At 42.4% G+C, this 27,748-nt stretch overlaps 1 protein-coding gene across 1 annotated transcript in view; it reads right to left on the bottom strand.

The window, feature by feature from the left end:
* pappa2 (pappalysin 2) overlaps window positions 1–27,748 on the bottom strand; it is a 130,455-nt gene that overhangs the window by 59,109 nt on the left and 43,598 nt on the right. Inside the window, exons 4-8 of the mRNA XM_042334959.1 lie at window positions 21,558–21,703; window positions 14,444–14,737; window positions 8,338–8,536; window positions 5,883–6,024; window positions 4,463–4,516 (exon numbers count right to left, since the gene is read on the bottom strand). Coding sequence (XP_042190893.1) covers window positions 4,463–4,516; window positions 5,883–6,024; window positions 8,338–8,536; window positions 14,444–14,737; window positions 21,558–21,703 — 835 coding nt within the window. The remainder of the gene's footprint in view (window positions 1–4,462; window positions 4,517–5,882; window positions 6,025–8,337; window positions 8,537–14,443; window positions 14,738–21,557; window positions 21,704–27,748) is intronic.

Genomic DNA, 27,748 nt, shown 5'->3' with positions numbered 1-27,748 from the left:
GTGAGCGAAACGGGGCAGCCAATTTCTCACAGCAATAAAAACACGATGTGATTATGCTATGACAAATGATGTGTATTGATTCAAAAATAAAGCTGTAATATCTGGTGCAGGGACTCCTGATGTGGATGAGCCGTGTGAGCCCAGCCTACATGCCTGGAATCCAGAGCTTCACCTCTACCATATGAACATGACCGTGCCCTGTCCTCAGCCTGATGGGTGCATGTTGGAGCTTCACTTCCTGCACCCTGTCATCGCTGAGTCCTTGACTGCGTGGGTGACCTATATGTCTGCAAGCACAGACAGGGCTATCTCTAACATTAAGATCTTAACCAGCAACGGAGAACAAATTGAGCTAGGGGCCTACTACGTCTTTTGTGACATTCCTCTCACTGTCAAACTGAACGTCAAGAAAAAAGTCACTGGTGTGAAGATCTACACATTTGATGAGAAAATGGAGCTTGATGCTGCCCTGTTGACCTCAAAATCTCACGATCCCTTGTGCTTCGAATGCAAGCCCATTAAGTACAAGATCATCAGGATCCCTCCATTTCAGAAGGGACCAGAGGTGACAGTGACACAGCTGAAAAGAACATTTACTGACATGTAAGTACGTGGTGTAATGTATCGAATTACAGATAGTCAGAGGGCGTTATTAACTGTAAGCTACCCCATGAGTTCAGGCAGCATCATAAGTGATGGAAACAAAACTTGAGTGAGTTTATAATAATAATAATCCTTGCATTTGATATAGCGCCTTATCACATCTTCGAGACGACTCAAAGCACTTCACAGGATATAATGTGAAGTGAATTGACTGTATATTTTGTGGGTGAAATGCGACAGCCAATTGCACACAGCAGACTTTATAAGTTTTGTAAGGGCCGTCTCAAGATCCTCCTCTTCGACTGCGCCTTCGGTCACCCTCCTAACCTCCCTACCCTCCACCCCTCCTGATCCCGACCCCAGCTTGGATCTAAATGCCTGACTGTCCAGCGCCTTGGGATGTCCTCCTGACTTGAAAGGTGCTATACAAATGCAATTTGTTGTTGTTAGAAGAATTTCCAGATTAGCGTATTACCTTAAATACAAAGGGTGTATCCTGGTATTTGTAGCTAAATGTCTCATATGCAGAACATTATGTCACAGGACGTGATTCTGAACTTCTGCACAGCACTGCCCTTGCCTCACCCGTAGTACTGTGTACCATTCTGGTTTGTCTTGGCGAGGATACAGCGAAGGTCAACCAAAAAGCTAGTCAGAAATAGTTTTTGAGTTACAAGGAGAAGATCCTGAAGTGTATGGATCAACCTAATAATCTGTTAAACATGGTCACAAAACTACAAAAAAAAACTTTTTCAGACTTATCTCAGAAGAGGGACATTGAACAGTTGAAATATAATAACTTTACACAGCGCATGGTGAATATGTGGAATGGGTGGAGATGGTGGGGACAAATCTGCTAGCATCTTCAAAAGGCAGTTGGATAATTATTTGACAGAAAAATCAGTTGAGGAGTGTGAGAGATGGAGGGTCTAATTCCACATATTCATCAACTGGATGTGTTGCTTTAAAAACATGCTATTTTCAGACAGCGCTGCCTTTTGTGATTCTAGTGTAAACTTCCTATAATTCTATGCCCATAATAGTAGAGGAATTCCGACATTGGATTCTCTAATTCACGGCTGTGCCTGTTTCTTTAAAGGCTGCCGCTCTCCCCTAATGATCAACTTCACAGCATCAAACCGTTAAACAAATCAACAAAGCAGCCCGGACATCCAATATAAACAACATATCAGATTTCAATTTGCACTTATTGTGATAATTACTGCTATATTGTGTTATCTTATAAATGAGTGTGTATGTTTTGTGTCCGTTTATCTTGACTTTTAAACGTCACGGGAATGTCCTGTAGTCAATGAGTTAACTACTAAGTTTCAGAGCTGCTTGTATTTTTAACATTTTTGACTTGCTCAAGACTTTTCCAGCATTGACCTCCAGTGACCTAATCTCTATCAATTATATTAACACTTGCAAGAAACTGCAAGAAAGAGTGTTGTTCAGTTGAGGTCTAATGAGATGTCATAGATCGCACCAAGAAACATCAACAGAACTTCCAAGGGTGAATTGCAGCTTGCAATTCACCGCCAGCTCTGCCTTGCGGTATTCTGTATTGAATTGTTGTATTTTTTTGAAAATAGACAGGACTCCATTTCCTGAGTGATAGTAATCTATGCAATCAACAGCGCCAATTGGGAAATGGTAGACTTGGAGTCTATGTTTGTTTAGAGAGAAAAAAGAGTCCCACACCAGAGTTCTTTCTTTCACTTGCCGTTCAGTGACCCCTGCTGGAAAACACGTGCTGATGTTGGGATAGGACAGGACTGGGCTTACCTGTGATATTCACCCTCAACCCTGCTCAGTGCTTGTGTCGCCTGCCAACACTCACTGTTTAGGCTCATCTGTGAAGAATGGTCACATCGTCAAGGAACCAGAGCCTTGTGGAGGGAAGTTAACTAGGAACTAGACCCAACTCAATACTGTTGGAAACAAGGAAAGAAAAAGAACAATGGCAAGAGCCAAGGCTTGGGGACCCCAGACTGTACACTGGGGTAACTGCTGGAGTCTGACCAGCTAAACCAGCAAAGCTGGCCATTGATATCACCATCTTGCAAGCTTTCCCGCTACTTGTCCAGTTAGGACCATCCTACCATTAGGGCTTTGGCTTGCAAGGTTAACAGGAGCTGAATGGGATGATTTCCTACCCCCAGTGACTGGTCTGCCCTTCCAAGTCCTAGGTCTCCTCCTAATAATGTATACTGTGTACACTGCCATGTGAACCTGCCCACTGCAGCATGGTGTGGGTCAAAGACTTTCATGGCCCTCCCCTCTGTCAGCAACTCATGTTTTTCTCATGATCTTCCCAGTATTATTTTCTCCTTTGGATTTAATTTCCCAACACTCTGTTAATCAAGGCCACGCTATACAGCCAGATGCTTCCCACCTGTTTTTGAGTCAGTGAAAAAAAAATCGGCAGTTCTGTGTGATCAAACAGTTCCAAACACCTCCAGGTCCTGCTAAGTACTGAGGGATTTTCATACAACTTTCATACGTCAAACTGAGAGTTGGAACAATTCGCACAACACGTGAGCTTATGCTCCTCCCCACCCCACTTTCCATATTCATGTACAAATTACAGGCACTACTTGACAATGTACCCATTGCTTCCCAAGGAGCATAATCAGTTTCATGCATACATCATAGAATAAACGGCAAGAGTTAAAGGCTACAATTGGATAACATATCCAAGCCCACCTAACATCAGAGTACCAGATCAAGCCATCATCACAGCATTACAACTCCAGCTTCCAGTTTCAAAGTTTAATTTATTTGTAAGTAATACAAACTTTGGACATTAAATCTCATGTTCAATCAAGCTTTTGCCCTGCAAGCACCCAATATCGTTTTTACCCAAAATGTAACTTGCAATTCAGAGATGGCCAGGTCTATCATCACCCATCACTAACTGTAGCAGATTTTCTATTATGCATTTTCTTATGGATTTCACACTTTCAACATGTTGGAAAAAAGTAACCAAGTATCTAATCATCAGTGTGTGACAAAATTAGACTTGACTGGTTGATTGGTTTGACATAATCACAAACCCTGCTCACTCCTTAGCAAAACTGAACGACTACGCCCCTGTATCAGGACAAGTCTTTGGATTGATACAAGTAGTTTAAAGATTCCAGTCATCAGGACATGGGAATAATGGACTTGTTGAGAATGTGGGTGAGGGTCTCAATTGCCTGGGCAGAAAAATATTGATGGAGATAGATGAGGTTGGAAGGTGAAGAAAGTGAAATGAATGAGAGCCCAAGTGTAAAGCTTGAAGTACAGCGTAGTGGGGTGAGAAGTCGATATTCCTCACCATCTCCGTGAGATGCAGTCAGTGAGAAGGTGCAGAGAGAAGCAAGCAAGAGAACCTTAGTTTTATTGATATCTAACTGTAGGAGGTTAGAATTCATTCAAGATTTGGGACATCATCTGAATGTGACAGGCGCTATACAATTTGTTCAGAATGGCTTTGGTCCTACAAATGAGGGTAGAGGCAGAGGGATAGAGTTAGGTATCATCAACCTACAGATGATGGCATCAAATGAGGCATATAGATGTTGAAAAGAAGAGGACCAAGAAAAGCATCTTGAGGAACATGTGACTGTGCACTGTAGTTGGAGAAGCCATTAAAGAGATTAAATTAAGAGGATACAAGAAACACGGGATGCCAACCACTCATTCCAAGACTTTGGAAAGAAAGGGCAAGTTGGAAATGGGTAAGGAGTTTGACAGCACGGAGGGATTGAGTGAGGGTTTCTTGAGGTTGATGATTGAAGAGGGGAAGCTGGATGGCCAAGAATAGCGTGCGAATGCTGTCAAAGTATGAGTTAATATGCTTGGGACATACAAATAAGAGTTGGGAGTATGTTAGATGAGCAAAGAGACCTAACAGTTCAATTTTATAGAGTATTATAATTTAATCTGCAGGGGCAGACACAGGCAAATGGGATGCTGGCCCAAGGTCTTCACAGGATTTAATGTAAAGGGGATACTGTGTTTTGTGGATGGCTGCGCAGTGTAATATCTGACAAACAGCCATGAAGTGAACAACAAATTTAAAGTGAACAGGCAGGCGGGACTTTGGTTTAACATCTCATCTGAAACATAGCACTTCCAACAATGCAGCAGACCCCCAGCACTGCAATGAAGTGTCAATATAAAAGCAAGGAGTTTCTGTTCCAGATATTTAAAGGACTGAAAGCAATGTAATGTTGTACTCAGTGTCCTAATGTTTAACTTGGTGAGTGCAGCACACAAGGTCCCCAAGTGAGTATGCCAATAGCACATCATCATCTGCAATCACCACAATTTTATTGGAAGCAAGCACACAAAGTCCATCGCTCTAGATGCTATCCGATACATTGAATAGGGTGGGTGGATAATTTTGACCTTACCTCGTTTTCTATAGGAATAGGCTTCATTAGTCTCCCACTAACTGCAGTTGGGCCTAGAATACTTACCCAGGATTTAGCCGTTGTGGACGCCTTAAATACCAACATCTCACTCGATGCCCAATGATGTTTATGGATGCTTAAAGGAAAAGGGATTTTAAACCCAGAACTATACTTCACTACATTCTGGATCACTACCCAGTAACCTCTGGTGAACCGTGTAAATTGTGGGTATGGAGTTGAGGATTGTGATAGCATTGATAACTAGCATAATGGCACTCAGTATCTGAGGCTCGCACATGAGAATGGGCCATTTGAAAGAGATGTCAGATGGTTCCTGTCAGTGGCTACGTAATCGAATACAAGATCCTCATCCTCACTTACAAGGCCATTCATGGCCTCGCTCCCTCCTACCTCTCTGACCTACTATCCCCCTACCTACCTGCCCGAACCCTCCGTTCCTCTGGCTCCGGTCTGCTCCACATCCCCCGCCCCAACTGCCCTACCATCGGTGGCTGGGCCTTCAGCCTCTCAGCCCCTAGGCTTTGGAACTCTATCCCCCAGTGCCTTCGCCTTGCTTTCTCCCTTTCCTCCTTCAAGGCCGGTCTCAAGACTTTTCTCTTTGACCGTACCTTCAGCTCCCCTCTCGATTCTCTACCCCCTCCTCACTCCCTCCCTTCCCTCCCCTCACCCTAACCATTTCCCCCCTGCTCGGGTCCTGACCCAACTGTACAGCGCCTTGGGACGTCCTCTCGACATGAAAGGCGCTCTATAAATGGAATCTTGTTGTTGTTGTTGTAATCACAGATTGACATTGTGTGAACTGAATGAGGGAAGAAATAGGGCAAGATAAATCGATCAGATAGCACAAAAAACTTTTTTTATGAAATTCTTACCCACAGCCTCTTTAGGGGTCCAGTAACCAGAGGAATCACAGACACGAGGGGACGAGGCTGTGTGTGCATACTGATACAATGTCCCATCTTCACTGCAATCTCCACACTGCGTTCCCACCTCTCTAGGAAAGAAAAATAGAAAAATAGTCTGTGGAGAATCACAAAATAATGTCCACAATTACACACCCTTAATCCTCTGAATACTCTGAAACATTCTCAAGGTTTCAGTTTGGTACGGTTAATAGCACTCTTGCCTCTCAGTAAGATTGTTGTGAGTTCAAGCCCCACGTCAAGATGTTGCACTCACAATCTGGAATCACACACCAATGCAGTATTGGGTATTGCTGAATTGGTGGTGCCATCCTTCAGGTGAGATTAAACTGAGGTTCAGGTGGACTTTTTAAAATCCTCCACGGCATTTATTGAAAAGGAAAGTGAATATTCCAGTCTATGATATTAATAATGCCATGAGATCTTAAATATTCACCTGAACAGTAAACAGGAGCTTGGGTTAAAACCTCTTTCGAATGCCAATGCAGTAATTTCCCAGTATTGCGCTGAAATGTCAACCTGAATAAAATCATGTACCAGATCAAGAAAGCATTTTTTTAATTTAGCATCGCCTTTTGCAGTAAGTCTAATATGCCTGGCATTGCTGATTTAGCCTGTGGGCGGTACTTTGTGTACCCATTGTCTACATTACAACTTTCCCACCCCGATCAGGTTAGCAGTGTAAACTAACCACAGGGAAGGAGATGTCAGATGGTTCCTGTCAGTGGCTATGTAATCACAGACTGACAAGGAGGGTAATAAGACAATGAGTTTACAATGCATTCTGCATGCCTTTTTTCATTTACTCTGGCAACAGCCTGAAAGCCAACTGTGCACTCTCTTTCTGTCTCTTGGAGCAATATTGAGGGTATAATGAGCAAGGAAAGAAACTAGAAAAATGAATTTATCGAACCAAAAAACACAGGATCTGATCTGTCATCTCAAATGCTTCCATTTTCAGATTTTAATGAGCTTTATCGTAGTAATAATAATACTCTTTGGATTTTATGTAGAGCCCTTATCACGACTTCGAGAAAACATTTCACATAAAACATTGTGAAGTGAATTGATTGTACATCTTGTGGGCGATACACAGCAGCCTATTGCACACGACAAATAGTCGTTCATTGAGTGATCAAATTATTATTATTTTTATTTATATTTTTGAAAGGATTGTTACCCCCAAAAAAGCAGACGGCCAATTGATTAACAACTGGGCTCCTACATACTGGTAAACAGAGGCTTGTGGAGTAAAGAAACTTGCCCTGCCTGGTCCTCTCGCTAACGAGATGAGTGCTCTAACAATTACGCTAAACGACTCCACATTATGTTGTGTCAAAGCAATCCAATATTGATACCATAAAAGAAACATGACGATCAGCTACTGTGGTTCACTTGGTACCTGGAGAAATGATGCTGCATGGAAAGCAACAGCAAGCCTCAACAACCTAGTGACCAAGTAGAGTGGTTTTAAATATGATCCATCCCGCAAACCTTTTAGATGTTGCATATGGTCTTCATACAGCATACTAACATTTGCGCAAGCTGTGCTCTGTCACTGCCAAAGGAATCACTCACAGATGTTGGCCTACTTCTGGCTAGCTTTGCTCTGAATTTGTAAATCCCACATAATGTTGCTGTAAAATCACTGCCATTTTCCTGAAATGATCGTTAATTCCACGGTTTCTGAGAAGAATTCCCTGCCAGCTCGGAAGCATAGTTTTTGTGCGGTTTTAAGAGGATGGCATGTTGAAGTACACCTTAACTAGAGTTTTCTTCTGAATCCTGACTAGGATAAACGTTTATCCGGGCACAAGAAAGTGACACAATGTAGGTGTGACATTACACATACTGGCACATGAACTGAGGAACAGCTGCTGTTTCTGGGAAAACCAAGCTTTATTAACACTGCTCCTCACATAAGCCCCAAGTTCAGAAGTCAAAAAAATTCTGATCTAATCCCTATACAAACAAGAACGTCAACAAATTAAACGGAATGCATCTTCCCTCAATAAGATCAAGGAAACATAGCAGTAGTAAACCGTGTGATCTTCTGTGATTAACTCATCGCCTCCAGAATGTATTGCATGTGGGTCAGCACTGGTATTGATTGCTAAAAATGCCAATGTACTTATTAATGGGAATTATTTTTATCAATCAGAAGGAAGAACTTATAGCTGTTTACAAATCAAAAAGTCTCGAAATGCTTTACAGTAATCTTTGTACAGTGTTGTGACTATTTGCTGCATGGAAATGCTGTAGCCATTCTCACACAGCATGGTCCCCAAAACAAATGTATGTTGTTGTATATGATCAAAAGCGATCAGGAATCTGCATAAAGCAAAAATAGGGTTCCTTTTGGATACTAGTATTCAAAGTCTCACCTTTCGTAGAGCATCCCACTAATTGGAGGCAACCAATGAATGGTGACAGAGTTTACTGTCTGTGCTATCACTTCTGGGGCCACAGGAATGGGAGCGAGAGATGGCTTTTTAGAGTGGATCCATCCAAGATAAACCAGGTCCAAATAACAGTGCATACGAGCCACCTGGTTTGGTGTGAAGTTATTAGTGCAGCCATCATCTGTAGATAAAAGGAGTGCAAAACACAAGGAGAAACAAGGTCACGTTTACTCAGCAAATAGCCAATTTTGTACTAAATAGCACAATAGCAAATTGATATGAACATGTCCATGGTTAAATGCATACAATGTATGAAAATCTATAAGTAACGGAGACCTCACAGCAATTACTTACAGAAATCTAGCAAAAATAAATCATGCTGAGAAGCATTTCAAAGTAAGGTCAGGTCACAAAGAAGAGCATCATAGTTAGAGACTATATAATAGTAATAATAATAATAATCATCCTTGCATTTGATATAGCACTTTTTCACATCTTCTAGACGTCTCAAAGCACTTCACAGTATATACTGTAAAGTGAATTGACTGTATATTTGTGGACGAAACACAGCAGCCAATTGCGCACAGCAGTGTCCCACAAACAGTCATGGATTGAAAATGGCCAATTTATTATTGTTTTTGTTTTTTGGAGGGATTATTATGAGGCATGTGGAGTAAGGAAACTTGCCCAAGGTTTCCCTACCTGGAATTGAACCCAGATGTCTCGATTGCAAGGCGAGTGCTCTAATCACTGAGCTACAGGACATTAACATCAATGAATCATCAAGGATTATTAGAAAGAGAGACATATTTGCACCTCAGCAACTACAGGTTGAACCTAGTAAAGGCTTTCTCTCTCTGGTTATACTGCCTGAAGTTACTTACTTTGGTAGTTTCAACTTTATTGTTCATGAATGTGGGCCAATAGGTCAAAACTGTCCATACTTAAGCACCATGTATCCCTGAAATGGAGTCTTACTCAGAGAGAGCTAATGTAGCTGGTGTGAAAATGGCAATGGGAGCTGTAGGCTGCAATTTGTTACATGAAGGCAGAATGAGCTTTGCTCACACAAAAGGTTCTAATAATGTATAAATAAATCACCCCTGGGAAAGTATAGATGCAGAATCGATCGAGACATTTCAGAGAGAGATGGGAAATGAGGACATTAAATGGTATGGAGAGACGGTGGGGTAAATGGGATTGAATAAAGAGCCACTATGAAGTGATATAATGGTGGAGCAGGTGTGAAGGGCTAAATGGCCTACTCCTGTTTCTATAGTTTTTTTACACCAGTGCTCATGGTGACAAACAGACTACTTACCTGCCCGTACCCTCCGTTCCTCTGGCTCCGGTCTGCTCCACATCCCCCGCCCCAACCGCCCTACCATTGGTGGCCGGGCCTTCAGCCTCTCAGCCCCGAGGCTCTGGAACTCCATCCCCCAGTGGCTTCGCCGCCTCCTCCCTTTCCTACTTCAAAGCCGGTCTCAAGCCCTTTCTCTTTGACCGTGCCTTCAGCTCCCCTCTCGACTCTCTACCCACTTGTGGAGTCCTGTAGCTCAGTGGTTAGAGCACTCGCTTTGCAAGCGAGAGACCTGAGTTCAATTCCAGGCACAGGGCGAAACCTTGGGCAAGTTTCCTTACTCCACACGCTAATAATAATCCCTCCAAAACCAAAAACAATAATAAATTGGTCATTTTCAATCTACGACTGTTTGTGGGACATTGCTGTGCGCAATTGGCTGCCGCGTTCGCCCACAAATATACAGTCAATTCACTTTACAGTGTGTTCTGTGAAGCGCTTTGGGACATCCTCCCGACGTGAAAAGCGCTATATCAAATGCAAGGATTATTATTATTATTATTACCCCCTCCTCGCTCCCTCCCTTCCCTGCCCTCACCCTGACCATTTCCCGCCTGCTCGGGTCCTGACCCAACTGTCCAGCGCCTTGGGACGTCCTCCCGACGTGAAAGGCGCTCTATAAATGGAATCTTGTTGTTGTTATTGAGATGAAAGTATAGGAGTATGCTGGCAGGCAACACTGCAGGCATTCTGGGACGCTACCCTGCTTGAGCGGCGTGATATAAATTGTTGTTGTTGCATTGGAGTGTCAGCCTAGACTATGTGATTAAAGTCCCGACTTGGGCCCTGTCAATCATACTGCAAACATGGTTTAGCTTAAGCTTTTTCCTGTTTTAAATCATTATTAGGAGAAAATTATTTTGCAATTAAAAATTAGGAACAAAATTAAAAGTCACGCATCCTTTGCTCATTTGTTCACTTGTCCTTTCCATTGACTGTAGTTTTTTCAAAACCTTTTTGATTTACAACTTTTAAATAGCCATTTAATAGTAACAGTCGTGGAGGTGTATCATGCTTTTATCAGTAAAAACAGTTATTTTTTTCTTTGTTTATAACGGCATTTCCATATTTGGCAATTCGCACATGATAGACGCTATTATAACAAGAAACAGGACAAGGACTTAGCAAATGAACAATTCACATTATACATTTTAAGATCTGTGACTACAAGATAACAGTCAATTTTATTCAGGACCCATTCTGTACAAACACCTGGAAGTAATAGTGGAAGCCCCACCAGCTAGTCTTGACCTCCTGGTCCCTCAATGATCAATAGGGGATTTGAATCTAGCTGCCTTGGAAACACTGGCTTTACAGATCAAGTTAGCGCTGTAGGCTACCTGAGCACAACAGGGGTGGGGAGTGGGGTGGAGAGTTAAGAGGGGTATACAGTTGAGACACATAATAGGAAGGAATCTGGTCATTAACAAAGATCACAAGAGACGTTTGGATGAAAGCCCATTTGATCTCATCCTTCCAGAATGCCACCCGTTTTTTTTTCTCCCATTACAGCATCAAGCTGTTGTGATTAAATGATTCAAGCATCTTGACTTCAACTAGCCTTCCTGACAAGCCATTGAAACAAGGATGTAAAAAACAATGCACAGTATTACCACAGGTCTGACTTCACTTTGCAAAGATAGCCAAGCAGGAGACAGGAGTAAACGTTACACAGATTATTAGATGCCAGCTCCCACAAATTTCGTGAGGATAACAATATTCATGATCATAATAATAATCCTTGCATTTGATATAGAGCTTTTCACATCGGGAGGACGTCCCAAAGCGCTTCACAGAACACACTGTAAAGTGAATTGACTGTATATTTGTGGGCGAACGCAGCAGCCAATTGCGCACAACAATGTCCCACAAAGTCGTAGATTAAAAATGACCAATTTATTATTGATGATCTCGGGTTATCATACAAACAAGTGATAACATACTTATTAGAGGTACGAAGTAATCAGAAATAATTCTGAAATCTGAGAATGATATGGTAAATTAGTGAAAAATGTACCTAGCTTTCATCATAAAGTGTTACATCGAGGCTATGTGCTGTGTTAAAGATAGGATGGTTTGCAGCATTTTAAAAGAGGGAATGGTAAACAGTGTGCATCATATCAAGGAGTTACAGTCACACTGGTGCATTACAGCGAGAGTGTGTCAAATGGTTTCTTGGATATAAAGCTATCAGTCTCACTATTTGGTAGCACTGTCTTCTCTACATCAGAATGTCTCAATTTTGAAACCCCAAGACTTTTACTCATAATCACGTCACCCTGACCTAGTGAGTCAACAACAACAACTGGACATTAGTCAGATGGATATTAAGAATCCCACTGCACTATTGTGAAAAAGAGCAGGAAATCCTTTAGATTTCCTGACCAATATTTCTTTCACATTCAAATTTGCTAATAAAAAGGTTGACTGGTCATCTGTCTCGCTTTTGCTGGAGGTACATCGCTACTGCAAATTAACTGCTGTCTTTCCCTATAAAAGAGTCATTTCACTTCAAAGGAATTCATTGTGTGAAGCGATTTGAGATGTTTCAACGTGATAAAGCGCCACATGAAACGCGAGGACATTACTGTTAGTAAACCACAGACAGGCGCCGAGCAGGGGTCAGATCCTCAGGGAAAGAGTCATCATCCCATGGCTGACTTGTGCACCTCCTAACCACCAGCTGCAAAGAAGCACTGGCCAGCTTTGTGGTTTTGTTCTGGGACATGGAGCAGTAACTCTTGAAGAGAAGGGAGAAAAATCTAAATAAATACAAATAAAAATTGGGAAGAAGCAAAATAAAAAGGATTTTTTTATATATGTATTGCCAAAAGTTACAAAAGTTCCTTCAAAACAGACTTACGCAAACACGTCTCAACTAACCCTCACCCAATTCCCAGTATCTTTTGTGAAAGCTGCTGGAGTTTGGATATAGACTTGTTTCTTTCTAAGTAAAATAACAATAATAAATGTGATTTCCATTCCCAGAGTGACATTGTAATCTTCACTTAAATATGGTATCAATTTGGATGATTAACTATGGTTAGCATTTAATCCTGGATTCTTACCATATATTTAAAGATGGCATTAATTTGTGCTTGTTTGGGTTCTGTTTAAAGGCTTCCCAACTGAAATTGCTCTTAGTTGAGAAAATGTTTGTTTTTAATATAGCTTTACGATGCATTACTTTCCATCTCTCTCTTGCTGGCAAACACTGTGATCATCTGGTTTGGCTGAGGTCCACAAAGACTTCTTCATTCATAACAGATCCGCAATGATGGCCAGGCACAGAAGTAACACAACGCACATAAAACTGTTATTTACCTCCTAAACCTATAATTTAATTTCTAACTGGATGATTTGTTACCCCAAATAACCAGTGTGAATGCAGCCCTGCACACACAGGGACCAAGATTGCTTCCATGGCCCTTGTTGAGTTAGCTGATGTCAGAGGAGGTGATGTTTGGTCAGGGACTGCAATTAGGCTCAGTCGCTCTGGGTTATTCAAGGTACTCTTTCCTGATTGTTACCAGTGATTGGAAAGGTATGCAATTTTCCAACCCTGTGTGCACTAGTCGCTCCACAGAAAACCCCGAAACGTTGTTATGAAGTAGAGGGAGGAAAACTGTTGAGACCTTCAAGCCTGGAGTTAGATAAAGCTCAAACATGCATTATGCAATCATAGCCAAAGAGCATATTACAAAAGTTCCACTTTTCTGACAATTGTACAGTTAGTAGGGAGTGGAAGGGTTAAATACGCAGCTACAGCATATATCAGCAGATTTAGGTGGAAGTCCTGCAATGGCTCAATTGTTGAAGCCACTGCCTAGATACTGTTTGACAAAGCAATAATAGGAAAGTCTCAGACAAGATCCTCAGTCTGTATAACAACAAGAAGAAATCACATGTGTATAGGGCTTTTCACGTCGGGAGGACATCCTAAGACACTGGACAGTCAGGGATTTGAATACTACCTACCTCACCCAATGTAACAGTCAGTAAGTGTGTTATCATTGACTTTAGCTTGTCTTAGTTGGGCAGCAGTCTAACCTCTAAAGAAAGTTCTGTGGTTCAAGCTGCACGCTGCGACTTTGAGCTAATAGTCCAGACTGGTACTCCAATGCAGTTTTGGGTGGACTGCTGCATTGTCAGAGGTGCCATCCTTGAGATAAAACATTAAACCCTTAACCCATCTGTCTAAGCTGGTGGACGTTAAAGGATCTCAAGGCACAATTCAAATATGGAAGAGAATTCCATCCATGTCCTGGCCAACAATTCCCCCAGATAAGAATTGTTCATTCACTTCATAGCAAATTGGATGTGGCATTCATTACAACTAGTCACTATACTTTACAGAAAAAACTCTGTGAAGTGCTGTGAGATATTTTGAAGTGATACGGAGCAATATCAAATGCAAGGATTATTATTACTATCAATCCAATGGCCCACAGCACAATAATCTACAGAGTTAAGAGTAACAGTTATCACATTCCCCATTACGTGGGCAGCTTTTACAACGTAGATCCGAAATCCTTTATAGCAGAATAGATATGTAAAGGACCAGTAACAAAATGCAGAGGTCCATTACTATTATCTATCCTCCTAAGAAAGATTTTAACAATTAAGCAAGATTCGATTTGGGTGCGACGTGGGCAGCCTAAAACATACCTGAAATGTAACATCAAAGTGAGTAGGAAAAAGCATTTGGCGCTGATTTAGGACACATACCTGTATAGCTCATGTAATTGTTAAATGGGGTCTTGTAGTATTGCATTGGTCCACAAGTGTCGTTTACTATGTCAGGATCCCGGCAGAGTTTACTTTTAGGAGTTGGTGCGGTGTCAGCACAGAGGTCTCCAGTCTCCAAGGAAGGCACAGTTTCTCGGCATGGGTCATCGCATGACTCCTTTTCACTCACACCCTTAAAGACATGGTACAAGCCCAGAATATGACCAAGCTCGTGAATCATCGTGTTTGTGTGGCCAGGCCTTCCATAGTAGGATGGATTTAGGACGACCCCACCTGAAATAAATACAAGATAATATCAGTAAACCCATTCTGATATCCCATCAGGGTGGTATTTAGAAGAGAGAGAGAATTCCACTCTCGGTGTTTAAATTTCCCAAACCCAAAATAAACCTTCACATGTTTTGGTCCGAGTGTCACAGATTCTGGAAAGCATTTGAGGACTGGTAGTGATATTAGAACACAAGTCACTTACCTCTGCCAGTTAATACCTGGGTTATAATATAATACAATTCACATTGATACAGTGCCTTTCATGAGAGGACGTCTCAAAGCTGATGCTTGGGATGGATTGAGAAGGGGGTGGGGTGGGGGGACATGAACCAAATGGAGTGAGCATCCATGCAGGTTAATGCTGTCAATGTCTGTGGTGAGAAAGCACCTCCGAGCAGGAGAACTTCAGTCTTGCCTAGGTTTAAATGAATGAAGATAGTAAAGTGGTTTAGATTAGTGAGATGAAAGCCACCAATTGTTTGTGGTGCAGTGTCCAGTTCCAGTCCAGTGGATAGCTGTACTACCTGGAGGTGTCTTGAGCCATACAGACCGACAATGACTCTGGATCAATAACAGGTCTGTTCTGAGATCACCAAGTTTGGCTAGGGTAATGGGTAGGAGAGCTGCAATTTCCTTCATTCAGAATGCAACAGGCACTGTGCAACAGACAGCGTGCGAGAGATAAACTCACAACACATGAAACTCAGATTACTAGAGTCAGACAAGAGACCACCAGAGCTTGGGAGACAGAGTGAATGTGTGAGAAACAGGCACAGCATGAGAGGCAGACACCGTTCGAGGAGCAGTGCACAAGAGGCAGACAGAAGGCGACAGAGATAGCAAAAGAGAGACAACAGCATCTATCATATGTTTATGGCAGAAAAAGCAATCTTTTTGTTATACCTTTATGATGAGAAATATTGGAAGCTAGAGGTACCAGAGCTGGAGCACCAATAGAAATGGTTGCTGGCTCTGCCGGACTGCTGCTTGCGTGATGAAATGATCTGTACTCAATAAAAGAATGTTTATTTTACTGTATGAAATCTGCCACGGTCCTTTCCAGAGGGCGGGAACAAAACCACATCTCGCAAGATGCAGTAAAATATTGAAAGGTTCACCTTGCTTTAATATTTGCAACATCAAGAAAGTGATTAGCTCAGCCGGCGGGAACTCAGTAAAAGTGCCCCTAATGAGGGCTCACTTCTTAAGATAGACTGGCAGGAGAGTTTTATTGGCTACATAAGTGCCAGTAAAATATTTTAATAGGAATGGGCATTTCTTCACCGTCTCCCTGACTGGAGTCCTTAAATTCCTGCTCCAGTACATTTCATTTTATTTCTTTTTATTACGTTCATATTTGAAATAAGGCACCAGCCTCACGCAAACCAGATAAAGAAAAGCAACTGTATGTCCAGTACTAACTTTGTTATGGAGACAAAAATGTTTTCCTTTTTCCTTTGTGGTACAGTTCCTCTTCTATTACTTCCTCCAATTGAGTACCGGGACGCTGTTCATTGTGGGGAGAATATTCATAGCAAACCCTAATCTTGTTCTCACCCCAAACTCTCACACACGTTTGCCAGCAGCAAGGAACTGGGTTGTGCTGAGGATTGGGAATCCAGGCTAATATTTAGCCAGTTCAGCTGATCTCAGTGAACACAACATGGATTCAAGCTTGGAGCTTCCTGCTCCATATGCTTTGGTGCAACATGAGCTTAGTGAACATGATAACCTCCAGCCCAGAGAATCAAAGAAGCTGAATACCTGTTCTGTTTGATACACACCTCCATAGGCGGTGACACCTTCTCTTCCCTATGGAATAACATGAAGTTTTCTCATTTTATACTACCATCAGATGAGTACATTTTGTAGGCCAATACTGAGCAGTGCACATCACAAGAATCATTTTCTACACTTATGATACTCTAGGGCCAATACAAAACATATTTGCATTATCAAGCTGAGCCAAGATGTCTGCACAATGTGTGTATTACAGCACAGAAAGTCCTTAGGTAAAAGTTAATAATTCACGCACATCTGGTGCATGCTTGGCTTTGGCTTAAGTATGTGTCCCATTAAGTCCATAGCCTTTGGAAAGCATATTCATGTTCCAAGGTCAGATAGGTTTTCACTAAACCTGAAGAAACCCAATATGTGTAATGGAACATCGATGCTGGTGATAGAGGAACTAGTATTTGAGAGAAGCACGGACAGTTTTATGTGTCTGTCAATCTGTCATTCTTTTTTATACTGGCTATCTCTGTTGGTGGTAAGATGGTGGCTGAGAGAGAGATACTTTGTTGGTGATTGGGAGGTTGGTATCTGAGAGCCAGACAGTGGAAAACAAGCAGCTAACTTTTCAGAAACATTACCTTTAGAATTTGTCACAGTCCTCACCTAAATATTTATATTCCTGGCTCATATGTGCTGTGCATATGTTTTAAAAATTGACAGTTGAGTAAGGAAATGAAGTGGGGAGTGACTCTGTTACCTAGGGTCAGTTGTAGGACTGCATGCTAGCTTTGAGAACATTTATACTCTCATTAGTGCACAGAGTGCCAGAACATCGGGGAGCTATGAATGATAAGTGAATAAAGTAAGCAGTTGCTGGAGCAGTACCTGTCCAACATTTCTAATTTCAAACCCGCCGATGTGAGCAACAATGGAAAGGAGAACAAGGGGCAGCTGAAGTTGTTTACTGAGAGAACAATGCGAGAACAAGGTGTGATGAACTGCTCTGGCAGCAAGCGGTTAAGATAATGGAAACTATTCTGATGGAAAGGAGATGTCTCACAGAATGAACAAGAAGGTGTCTCCATGCCAATGTCCAGTCAATGTATCTCCATAGTGCTGAGAACTAACCCTGATGCAAGTATAGAAGTAAAGGAAAATGTGCATGGAATGAGCTTTGCTAGGGGGTGAGCAAGCAGCTGAGAGGACAGAGGAATCAACATTAAAAAGATGAGGGGTGACTTGTGGGCAACAACAACCACACTTTAGGATGCACTAAGATATTAGAACAAGAGACAGAAGTTCAGAATTGCAAAGCAACAAATGCAGGATAATCCATTCTCCTCGCAGGGAGCTCAGGGCAGACTCTAGCTATAATTGGCACCGATGGGATAAGTTTAGTTAGTTACCTGAAGGTAAAGCTAGAAAGTAAAGTTGCAGATCATTGAGAGGTTATTTGCTATATTGAGCAAAAATGTTTCTTAAATGAATAATTACATTACACAACAAAGACATTGACTACATGAGCAATGTTGGCACCACCAACATCACAGAGTGAAGGACTCAACCACAATACCGATCCATATGCTCCCCTGGTAAATCAGTCTCCCTCAGTCTTATCCTCCAGATGTTTTTTTGACAATGGGTTAGAACACAATCTTTTCCAAGTTATTGAACTTTTTCAGACAATAATCATGGTTCTTTTTACTCTGCAGCCATGCTTTTCAATGTATCCTACAATTTGGAGAATAGGGCAAAGGTGGTTTCAGATCAGAACTACTGCCCACTTAAAACTGACTTCTTGCTCAGTGAAGCTGGGCTGCCTGCCTAGTTCCTTTCGATTAAAATGCTTTTGCTGGCCTGTGCTGCTGCTGTTATTGTATATCGTAACTGATGGGACTCAAGGGTTTCATTTCCAGCTCATTAAAGCAGTTAGAAGTTATTACTGGAAATGCAGTGGTAAACTACCATGAGCCAATGTTGGAACATAACACTCTGATAGTGTGTGCACCCGAACGCGGCTGGACCAAATCCAAACTAACGGTCCATCGGCAGATTTGGATTCAACATACCAAGACCTACCGATGCGCTCTTGCTTCTACCAAATCCTCCTTCTACTCCAAGGTTATCTTGGAGGCAAACGACAACCCGAGGCTTCTCCTTTCCACCACAAACTGCCTCCTCCATCCACCTTCCCACGCCTCACCCATTCTCTCCTCAAACTCCAACTGTGAGGAGATGCTGGACTTCCTCGAATCCAAAATCGAGGGGATAAGTTCAGCCACCTCTGGCCCGTCCACCGCCATCCCCACATCACCTCTCCCTCATGACCACCCCCAACCCATTCACCCCACCCCATACTCCTCCGACCCCATCTCTCACTCCTCCCTCACCGCCATCGTTCGCAAACTCAAACCCACCACCTGCTCCCTCGATCCCATCCCCACCTCTCTCCTCATATCCCAGCACCACCTTCCGATGTCATCAACCTCTCCTTGTCCAACAGTTCAGTTCGCACCACCCTAAAAACAGCCGTCATCATCCCCATCCTGAAAAAACCTTCCCTGGACCATCCCTCGTCTCCAGTTACCGCCCCATCTCTAACCTCCCATTCCTCTCCAAGGTCCTGGAACGAGTCCCAGCTCCGCTCCTTTCTTTTTCGCCATGCCCTCTTTGAACCCCTCCAATCTGGCTTCCACGCTTCCCACAACATGGAAACAGCCCTGGTCAAAGTCACTAATGACATTCTGAACATCTGTGATCAGGGCTCCCTCTGCCTCCTTGTCCTCCTCGACCTCTCTGCCGCCTTCGACACTGTCGACCACTCCATCCTCATACACCACCTCTCCTCTTTACTTAATCTTCGCGGACCTGCCCTTGTCTGGATCAAATCCTATCTCTCACCATCTCCACTTTGTTGCCTCCAACGGTTTCTCCTCAAGCCCCCGCACTGTCATTTCTGGGGTCCCCTCGGGCTCTGTCCTTGGACCACTCCTCTTTAATATCTACATGCTCCTCTTGGTGACATTATCTGCAGACATGGGGTCAACTTCCATAAGTATGCGGATGACACCCAACTCTATCTTTCTGCCTTCACCCTCAAATCCAGGACCACTGCTGTCCTGTCAGACAGCCTGTCAGACATTAAGTCCTAGATGAGAGCAAATTTCCTACAGTTGAATGTGAACAAAACTGAGGCCCTCCCAATTGGCTCGCGCCAGCGCCTCTGCACCTCAGGCTCTGGCAGCATCAACCTCCATGGTTGCACACTTCAACTCACCAAGCCAGTCAGGAACCTCGGTGTCTTGTTCGACCCTCAACTGTCTTTTCTTCCCCACATTCAAGCCATGAACCGCTCTGCCTTCCCTCACCTCCGTAACATCGCCCAACTCCGCCACTACCTCACCCTCAGGCCGCTGAAACTCTTGTTCTTGCCTTTATCACCTCCAGGCTCGATTATTCAAACATACTGCTTGTCGGCCTTTCCAACTCCTCCCTCCACAGGCTGCAGATAATCCAGAACTCTGCAGCCCGTATCCTCTCCCACACCAAACTCCGTGACCCTTTCTCGTCCATTCTCGCCCGACTCCATTGGCTCTCTATCCTTCAGAGGATCCAGTTCAAGATCCTGGTTCTCACCTACAAAGCCCTCCATGGCCTCACCCCACCCTACCTCTGCGACTTCCTAACCCCCTACCAACCTGCTCGTTCCCTCCGCTCAGCCACCTCTGGCCTGCTCCACATCCGCCGACCCACCTTCAGCCTTCAGCCACTCTGTCCCCAACCTCTGGAATTCCATCCCCCAATCACTCTGCCTCACCCCCTCCTTAGCCTCCTTCAAGTCCCACCTCAAAACCCTCCTCTTCGACCATCCCATCGTGGAGTCCTGTAGCTCAATAGTTAGAGCACTCGCTTTGCAAGCGAGAGACCTGAGTTCAATTCCAGGCAGGGCGAAACCTTGGGCAAGTTTCCTTACTCCACACGCCTAATACTAATCCCTCCAAAAAAACAAAAACAATAATAAATTGGTCATTTTCAATCTACGACTGTTTGTGGGACATTGCTGTGCGCAATTGGCTGCCGCGTTCGCCCACAAATATACAGTCAATTCACTTTACAGTGTGCTCTGTGAAGCGCTTTGGGACATCCTTCCGACGTGAAAAGCGCTATATCAAATGCAAGGATTATTATTATTATTATCGGCCACCCCCCTTCCCCTCCCCTCCCTTCTCCCTCCCTGACCCCAGCTCAGGACTGAAATTGCTGTACACTGTCCAGCGCCTTTGGACGTCCTCCCGAAGTGAAAGGCGCTATACAAATGTAATTTTGTTGTTGTTGTTATCACTGAGTTACTATTTAAAGCAACTGAATGGCAACGCAACAAGAAAACAGACCTCTGAAATGATTGTACTTTGTAGCATAAATGGGGCATAATCATAATAATGGGATATGTGAAAGCAAAGCCAAAGTATATTTTATTGTGTGTCTACAGGAAAAACAGGATCTATTTAATGATTACTCATTGTATACGGAATTCATTTCAGTCATGAGTTGGGAATGCACCAAGCATCACTGTCAACACAAGCCATCCTAAATCACACGTGCACTCGATAAAGCTGAGCTGAAATGGCTCAGGCTGTAGCTTGGCAATAGGAAAATTAGATTGAATTGAAGCACGTCTTCTGCTACCGAACCCAATGAGGGAAGATGAATTTTAGTGATCGTTCAATTGAATTGCGCAACACTCCTGTTTCCACTATTTACTCCTCAACTCATCGCCATTAAACAAAATGTCATGAACGTTGTCCTCAGCTTTCTAAGTGTTTCCTCAGCAAAGCTATCAGTAAGCATTTGTCAATAACCTCAATTAAATCCCACGGATGCTTTCATCCAATCACTAAGTAAAAGAGCAAAGGTAAGAGCCTGACATCTGAACAAAAGGTTTGAAGCAAGTCCTCCTGCTATGCTTTTCACACATTCCCCATATTACAAACCCAGAGGCTGTGTTGGAATATTTGCCTGTGAACTGACTGTTCTGCGCTTCAGCATTTTTTATGTTTTTTTTCCCTGGAGCTCCCTTCATTGCACTTACCCAAGTAGCTCAGTGCTTCTTTATCCCACGGCCAGGTGGCAGCCCCTGCCAACTCCTCTCGTACAGAGTTGGCAAAATAAACATTCAGGTACACAGAACCATTGATCAGTAGTGTTTCCTTCAGTTCCTTCACACTCATGTAGGCCCTGCGCACACACAAAAAAGAGAGTTGAGACGTGTTATTGATTCAGGTTAACAAAACAGCATCTTAAATGTGACACACTGCTCATTTTATTGCTGGTGACCAAGCTCCAAAGCATCAAAACAGAGGATTATTATAATTTACGAGTGAGATGAAATTTGAAATACTGAAGGTAGTTTTGTGGGGAGCCCACCTTCAAAAGAAGGCTGATGCCATAGGAAGAAGTCAAAGAAGAGCTGCGAATCCTGGATTTAGAGCTGTAAGTTAGAATGAGGATACAAATAATAACCCTTGCATTTGATATAGCGTTTTTCACATCTTCTAGACATCTCAAAGTGCTTCACAGAATATACTGTAAAGTGAATTGACTGTATATTTGTGGGCGAAATGCGGCAGCCAATTGCACACAGCAGTGCCCCACAAACAGTCATGCATTGAAGTGACCAATTTATTATTGTTTTTTTTTTCTTGAGAGATTATTATCAGTTGTGTGGAGTAAGGAAACTTGCCCAAGATTTTGATTTGCTGGGAATCGAACCCATGTCTCTTGCTTGTGAGGCAAGTTCTCTAACCACTAAGCTACAGGGCTCTCCACAAAATATACAGTCCATAAAATAATTGTTTTGCCCACAAAATATGCAGTCACTCCACTTTACAGTATATTCCGTGAAGCACTTTAAGACATCTCAACAACATAGGGCGCTATACCAACGCAAGGATTATTATTATTCATCTCTTGGAAATTAACTGTTTCATTGGCGAAAAGAAGATAGTGAGGACATGATACAGATTAGTAATAGACAATGTGATAATTACCCTATTTAATTTGAACTACGAGAATACAGCTAGAGATTTCTAAAAGACCAGAAATCAAAACACTCCCCCCAACACACACACGCATACACATCAAGTAGTGGGAATCCAATACTGTATTTTCCATCACGAGCTTTTAATCATATCTTCTTGATCTCTGTTATGAAAAGTGCTGGATATTTTCATAGTTGTGACCCGAGATGGAGTTGATCAAATCTTCTCTGTAGGACAATAAGTTCCTCACTGCTGAAGCCTGAAGTCATCTGTAGAATATAACTATTCCAAGCCTAAGCAAGAATTATGAAGTTAAATTGCTCTTAAGACTTTCTCAATTATTCTGGGAAATCAGAGAGAAGTTTGCAGAGTTTTATTTTCTTGAAGGTTTACCTGAGTTGATTGGCTCCCTGAGAAGTTTGAGTGAATTAGATCGTGTCCATAATAGGACAAATTGTACACACTATGTGGAGACAACACACTTGAGAAAAATGGCCTCTCCTCATTCTTAGTTCTTATTTGGAATACAAAGATTACAAAGAATGTACCACACGGAAACATGATACTTTGACAGCGAGAAGTAAATTTCCAAGTGATGAAAGAAGTCCTACGGGGCATAAAGGAGTAAAAGTAACATTATTGGAAAAAGGAATCAAAATTGATATATTTTGGTTACTTTTGTTTTAACCTACCTTTGATCCTGAAAACAATTCCCACAAAAGAAGCTGCACACAATGATTCAAGAAATGTTCTCAGGAGATTAACCGGTACCTCAATCCAACTAAAGGACATCTCTTCGCACATTGCCTTTGACAGAGCTTCAGGACATACTTATACTTATTTACAAATGTCAACAAATGATTCGAAATGGTGTATTTTCGCTGTCCGTACCAAGATGTTACAAGTAAATTTGGTGACTTAATGCACCACTGTTTGTGACACACTGCTGCGTGCAATTGGCTGCTGTGTTTCGCCCACAAAATACAGTCAGCCCACTTTACAATATATTCTGTGAAGCACTTTGAGGCGTCTCAATCATATGATAAGGAGCTTTATCAAATGCAAGGATTATTATTAAGTATATGTTGGCAATCCCCAATCGGTCAGATTTGGAATGAAATACCTTTGAAGCCCTGTAAACAGAAGCCTTTCCTGAAAAGATGGTGATTTTAACTGCAGTTCACAATTCATCATCTGATTCTGACGATGATACCACTTTGCGTACTTGTAAAATGCTGTCCACAGAATGTCAGAACATGTTCCATTCTCCAGGTGATACACTCTAGTTGCCCTTGTGAAGATTATGTGCAACACACAAAAGGACCACTACACCTGTCCTGCCTCTCCTAATCAACTGCTCACAGTTGCAGACACGTGCTTTGCCCTCCATCAAGCAACACCTATTTAAACCTAATAATGACCAACTGTAACAGGGTACCACTTGATCTCCTCCCAAACTTGTTCATTGGTATCCTGAAAGGAACAGCAAGCACAAGGTTTGGCTGTAAGATTGGGCATATTGGAATAGAGTCAAGCAGGATGTTACTAGCTCACACTGGGATCCCGTGTAGCAACCATAATATCCAGATTTCACCTGGGTTCAGCCCAAGCAAATCATACTTCATGCTCCAGAATGTGACATCTTGTCCACGCAGCTAAATAGTGCACTGGGATTCTTTCATAGTCCAGTTTTAATGAAAGATTTCCTGTAGCGTTAAACCAATTATGGAAGCGCTTTGAAGACCAGGCAACAAAAAGAAAACGAAAAGATTTTATCAGATTACCAGAGAGCCAACTTTCAGCTGCATCATTCTCAGAGAAGCTTCAAGCATTTGGTAAATGAGCAAAACTCGGTGTCCAACATCAAGTCCACCATAGAGCAGTTCTTTCTGGTCATTTCGAATCACTGTTCAGCTCTCCCATCACAGCAAAAATCAGCATTGTTGAACCAAGATGCAACCTTTATAAGTGTTTGTAAAATCCTCCTGGGGAATCAGAATTAGTTTGCTTGTTCCTTTTCCCTCTTCTCTGCTGGCCAAGCTCTGAAGGAGATAACTTCCTTCTAAAGATAGTAACAGGAAGCTTGAAAGAAGATACCTCTACAAACATCTTCCTCTGCCAATTTGTGGTGATGCTTTGCTGCTATACAAAACTAAATGGAGGGGAGGAGAACTTTGTGTGAGAAATTGATTCTTCAATGGCAGTACCAAGGCTTTATTCAGTTTGGTCTGACTACCTATTGCAAACAGTAATGGCCTGTGCTGAACTACCATGTTTGATTTTGATCAAATATTCAGTTAATTTAATTCCAATCCATCCTGTTATTTCCCCAATTTGAAGGCTGGTTAGTGATGTAAAGCAGCCTATCACTGCACTACAAAAACCCAAATGTTAGCATTTCTTCCACAAAATAACCTTATCCTCAGTGGAGCAACCAAGTAAAATCTTAGCAATCACAGACCACTTAAAATCACCCCCTGACCTGTACTTCAATTGCATGTATGATGTCTAAAAGTTCTGATTTACACAACTATCACCTCCATGATCTTAGCATTGCTCTTCCCTACCATATGAGATTCAACTAAACTAAGAAGATTCCTAATTCACCAGCCCAACCCTGCCCCTTTTCTTGAGATAGCCTGACCCAGGTTCCATTTCATGCGAGACCAGCCTGATCAGTTGGTAGCCTGGTAGCCAGATGGTAGCCTGGCTAAGATGGTAGCACTCTCACCTCTGAGTCAAAAGATTGTGGGTTCAAGCCCCACAGACAAGGCTGACATTGCAGAGCAGTGCTGGGGGAGAGGGGTTCTATACCGCTAGAGATGCCGTTGTTTGGTCGAGATGTTAAAATGAGGCTCCATCTTCCTGTTCAGGTGGACGTTAAAGATCCCATTTGCAACATCTGAAAAGAGAAGGGAGTTTTTCCCAGTGTCCTGGCCAACAATCCCCCAGATACAATGTGCCATTCACCTCAGGGCAGTTTGTGAGATATCACGATACTCAAATTGGCCGATACATTCACCTAAAAAATTCACAGTCACTGCATTTTACAGTAAATCCTGTAAAGCACTTTGAAATTTCCTCCAAAGTGAATGGTACTATATTTAATGCAAGAATTATTATTAATATCTGCACCTGACATCCTTCTCTAAGATTCTAATCCTATATTCCTCATGAAATGCAATGGGTACCTGAGTTCATAGTTACTATTGCCAGACAGCAGCAAATTACCCATCAATATTACATTCCAGTACGTGAGCAAGTGCAGGAGCTCTAACCATGAATCCACCTCCTTTCACATGATCGTTTCATTGCAAAACCTTCCCATGTCCAATACAATTAGACATTAATTTTAGTTCATTTACATGGCAATCACTTTCTTGCCAAAGTGTTGGATCTTCTTCCAAAAATGATCAGAACTCAAGCCTATAGTGCACCTTTCAGTGTGCTTTAGAAATTAACTACATACCAAATGAGCCAACCAGCTTCAATGTTAATACTTCAAGGAACTTTGATACATTTATTTTCTTCGGGGATGGTGTCAGTATCCAGAACTGCTGTTGTTCCTGGCTTCACTCTGTCCCCTGGAGGATATGAAAGATTGTTCTATGTTGTTAAAAGGTTAATTGTGAAATTGCTGTGTGAAAATGTATACGACAGTTAGGTATGCAAAGGAAATGTAGGACAGATTTGTTCTGACACATTTGAAATGCAGCCCAACCTCAATACTTGGAGCTACAGATATGGGTTGATGCTCTAGTGTTTGCATAGGTCATATAATACACCTCAACAAAACGCTCGTGTGACATGGAACAGGAATGCGGTAACTAGACCTTTCAAAAAGTTCGCTATTACTTTTTACTGTGGGAATTTGAATGGATTTTTTTGCCAATTTTTCATCACTAGAACCTGGGTTTGAACATAACCAGCATTAAAGGGATGAAAGTCTTTCTGACAGCAATTAAGAACCCAAATTGGAATGGCTTGAGTAATCCACAGCTCAGAAATGTGTAGCACAGACCTGACTAGCCAATCTCGCTGAGACGTCATAATAATACTCATTGTGTGAGAAATTAAATGGCATCCCAGGTCAGTGTTCTTTTGGTCACTTGTGTGTCTCACACAAGCAGAAACCTACTTAAAAGTATCCAAATTAACCTACTTAAAAGTATCCAAATCTTGGGAAGTCCTCCCGACGTGAAAGGCGCTATAGAAATGTAATTTGGATTGGATTGTAAACCACATATGTGTGTCACCCAGACATGGACATTTCCCTCAGTCTGGAATAGAATACTGGAATGGAATCTCCCTGGAGGAATGCACCTTGCTTACTCAATTCCAGAAAGTACTGAGCAGACACTGGTGGGACCAAAGGCTGAGAGAACCCAAAGTGTGCATGTTGGGGTACTGCTGGAGTTTAACCAACTACAGTCATACAGCTTGCCATTCTGAGCACTTCTGCTGTTTGTTTAGCTACGACCAGGCTACCCATTAGGGCTTCAGCTTGTAATGTGGACCAACTTGGCTCAGGAAGAAGAAACAGAAAACGGGAACGCTCCATGACCACCACAGAAGGATGACTTGATTCCATATTCTATTAGCAAGCATGTCACCTTGTAGCCATAAGGAGGATAGTCAATAGTTGATCATTTAACATCAGATAAGCACAGGTTTGAGCGATCACTAGTTCAATAGCAGGTATCAGAAACTCTCTGCAAGCAGCAATACTCAACATTGAAATGTGTGAATTCACTGGCCCATCTATCTGTCCTACACACATCCTTGCCTATAAAGCAAATGGAAAAGCAGGTCTTCAGCAGCAGCTACTTATGTCTCTGCATTGAAATCGGCTAGATACCAAGCCCGGGATATATGAGGATGTATTTCACGCATCTGGTCTTCCTCCAGCAACTGTCGTCCCAAGTCTAAGTTCCCTAATCAGCTATTCAGCTATATTTTTACCACTATTCTGCCTAAAAACTATACCAGACAATGTCAGCCACCTTGATATGCTACATTGCCTGCAAGTAGATATGTCTTCAGCTTTTCTGGTCTAAAATTGTTTCTGCCATGCTGCTAAAGTTTGACAAGTGGCCATTTGTGGCTATATCTGTATTTCAGAGAATTGTAGCTATGAGTTTCAGTGATGTCAGCAGTGACTTGCCAATCTAGAAATTGGCTATGTTTTAGCACCGGAAGCCTGTGAAGCACAAAGTGTTTCCGAAAACGTGGTGGTGGTGGG

The sequence above is a fragment of the Callorhinchus milii genome, unplaced genomic scaffold, assembly GCF_018977255.1.
Source record: "Callorhinchus milii isolate IMCB2004 unplaced genomic scaffold, IMCB_Cmil_1.0 Scaffold5, whole genome shotgun sequence".
In the NCBI taxonomy this organism is placed as follows: Eukaryota; Metazoa; Chordata; class Chondrichthyes; order Chimaeriformes; family Callorhinchidae; genus Callorhinchus; species Callorhinchus milii.
Note: the sequence above shows the minus strand (reverse complement) of the source record. Positions and strands in the feature narration are given on the sequence as shown.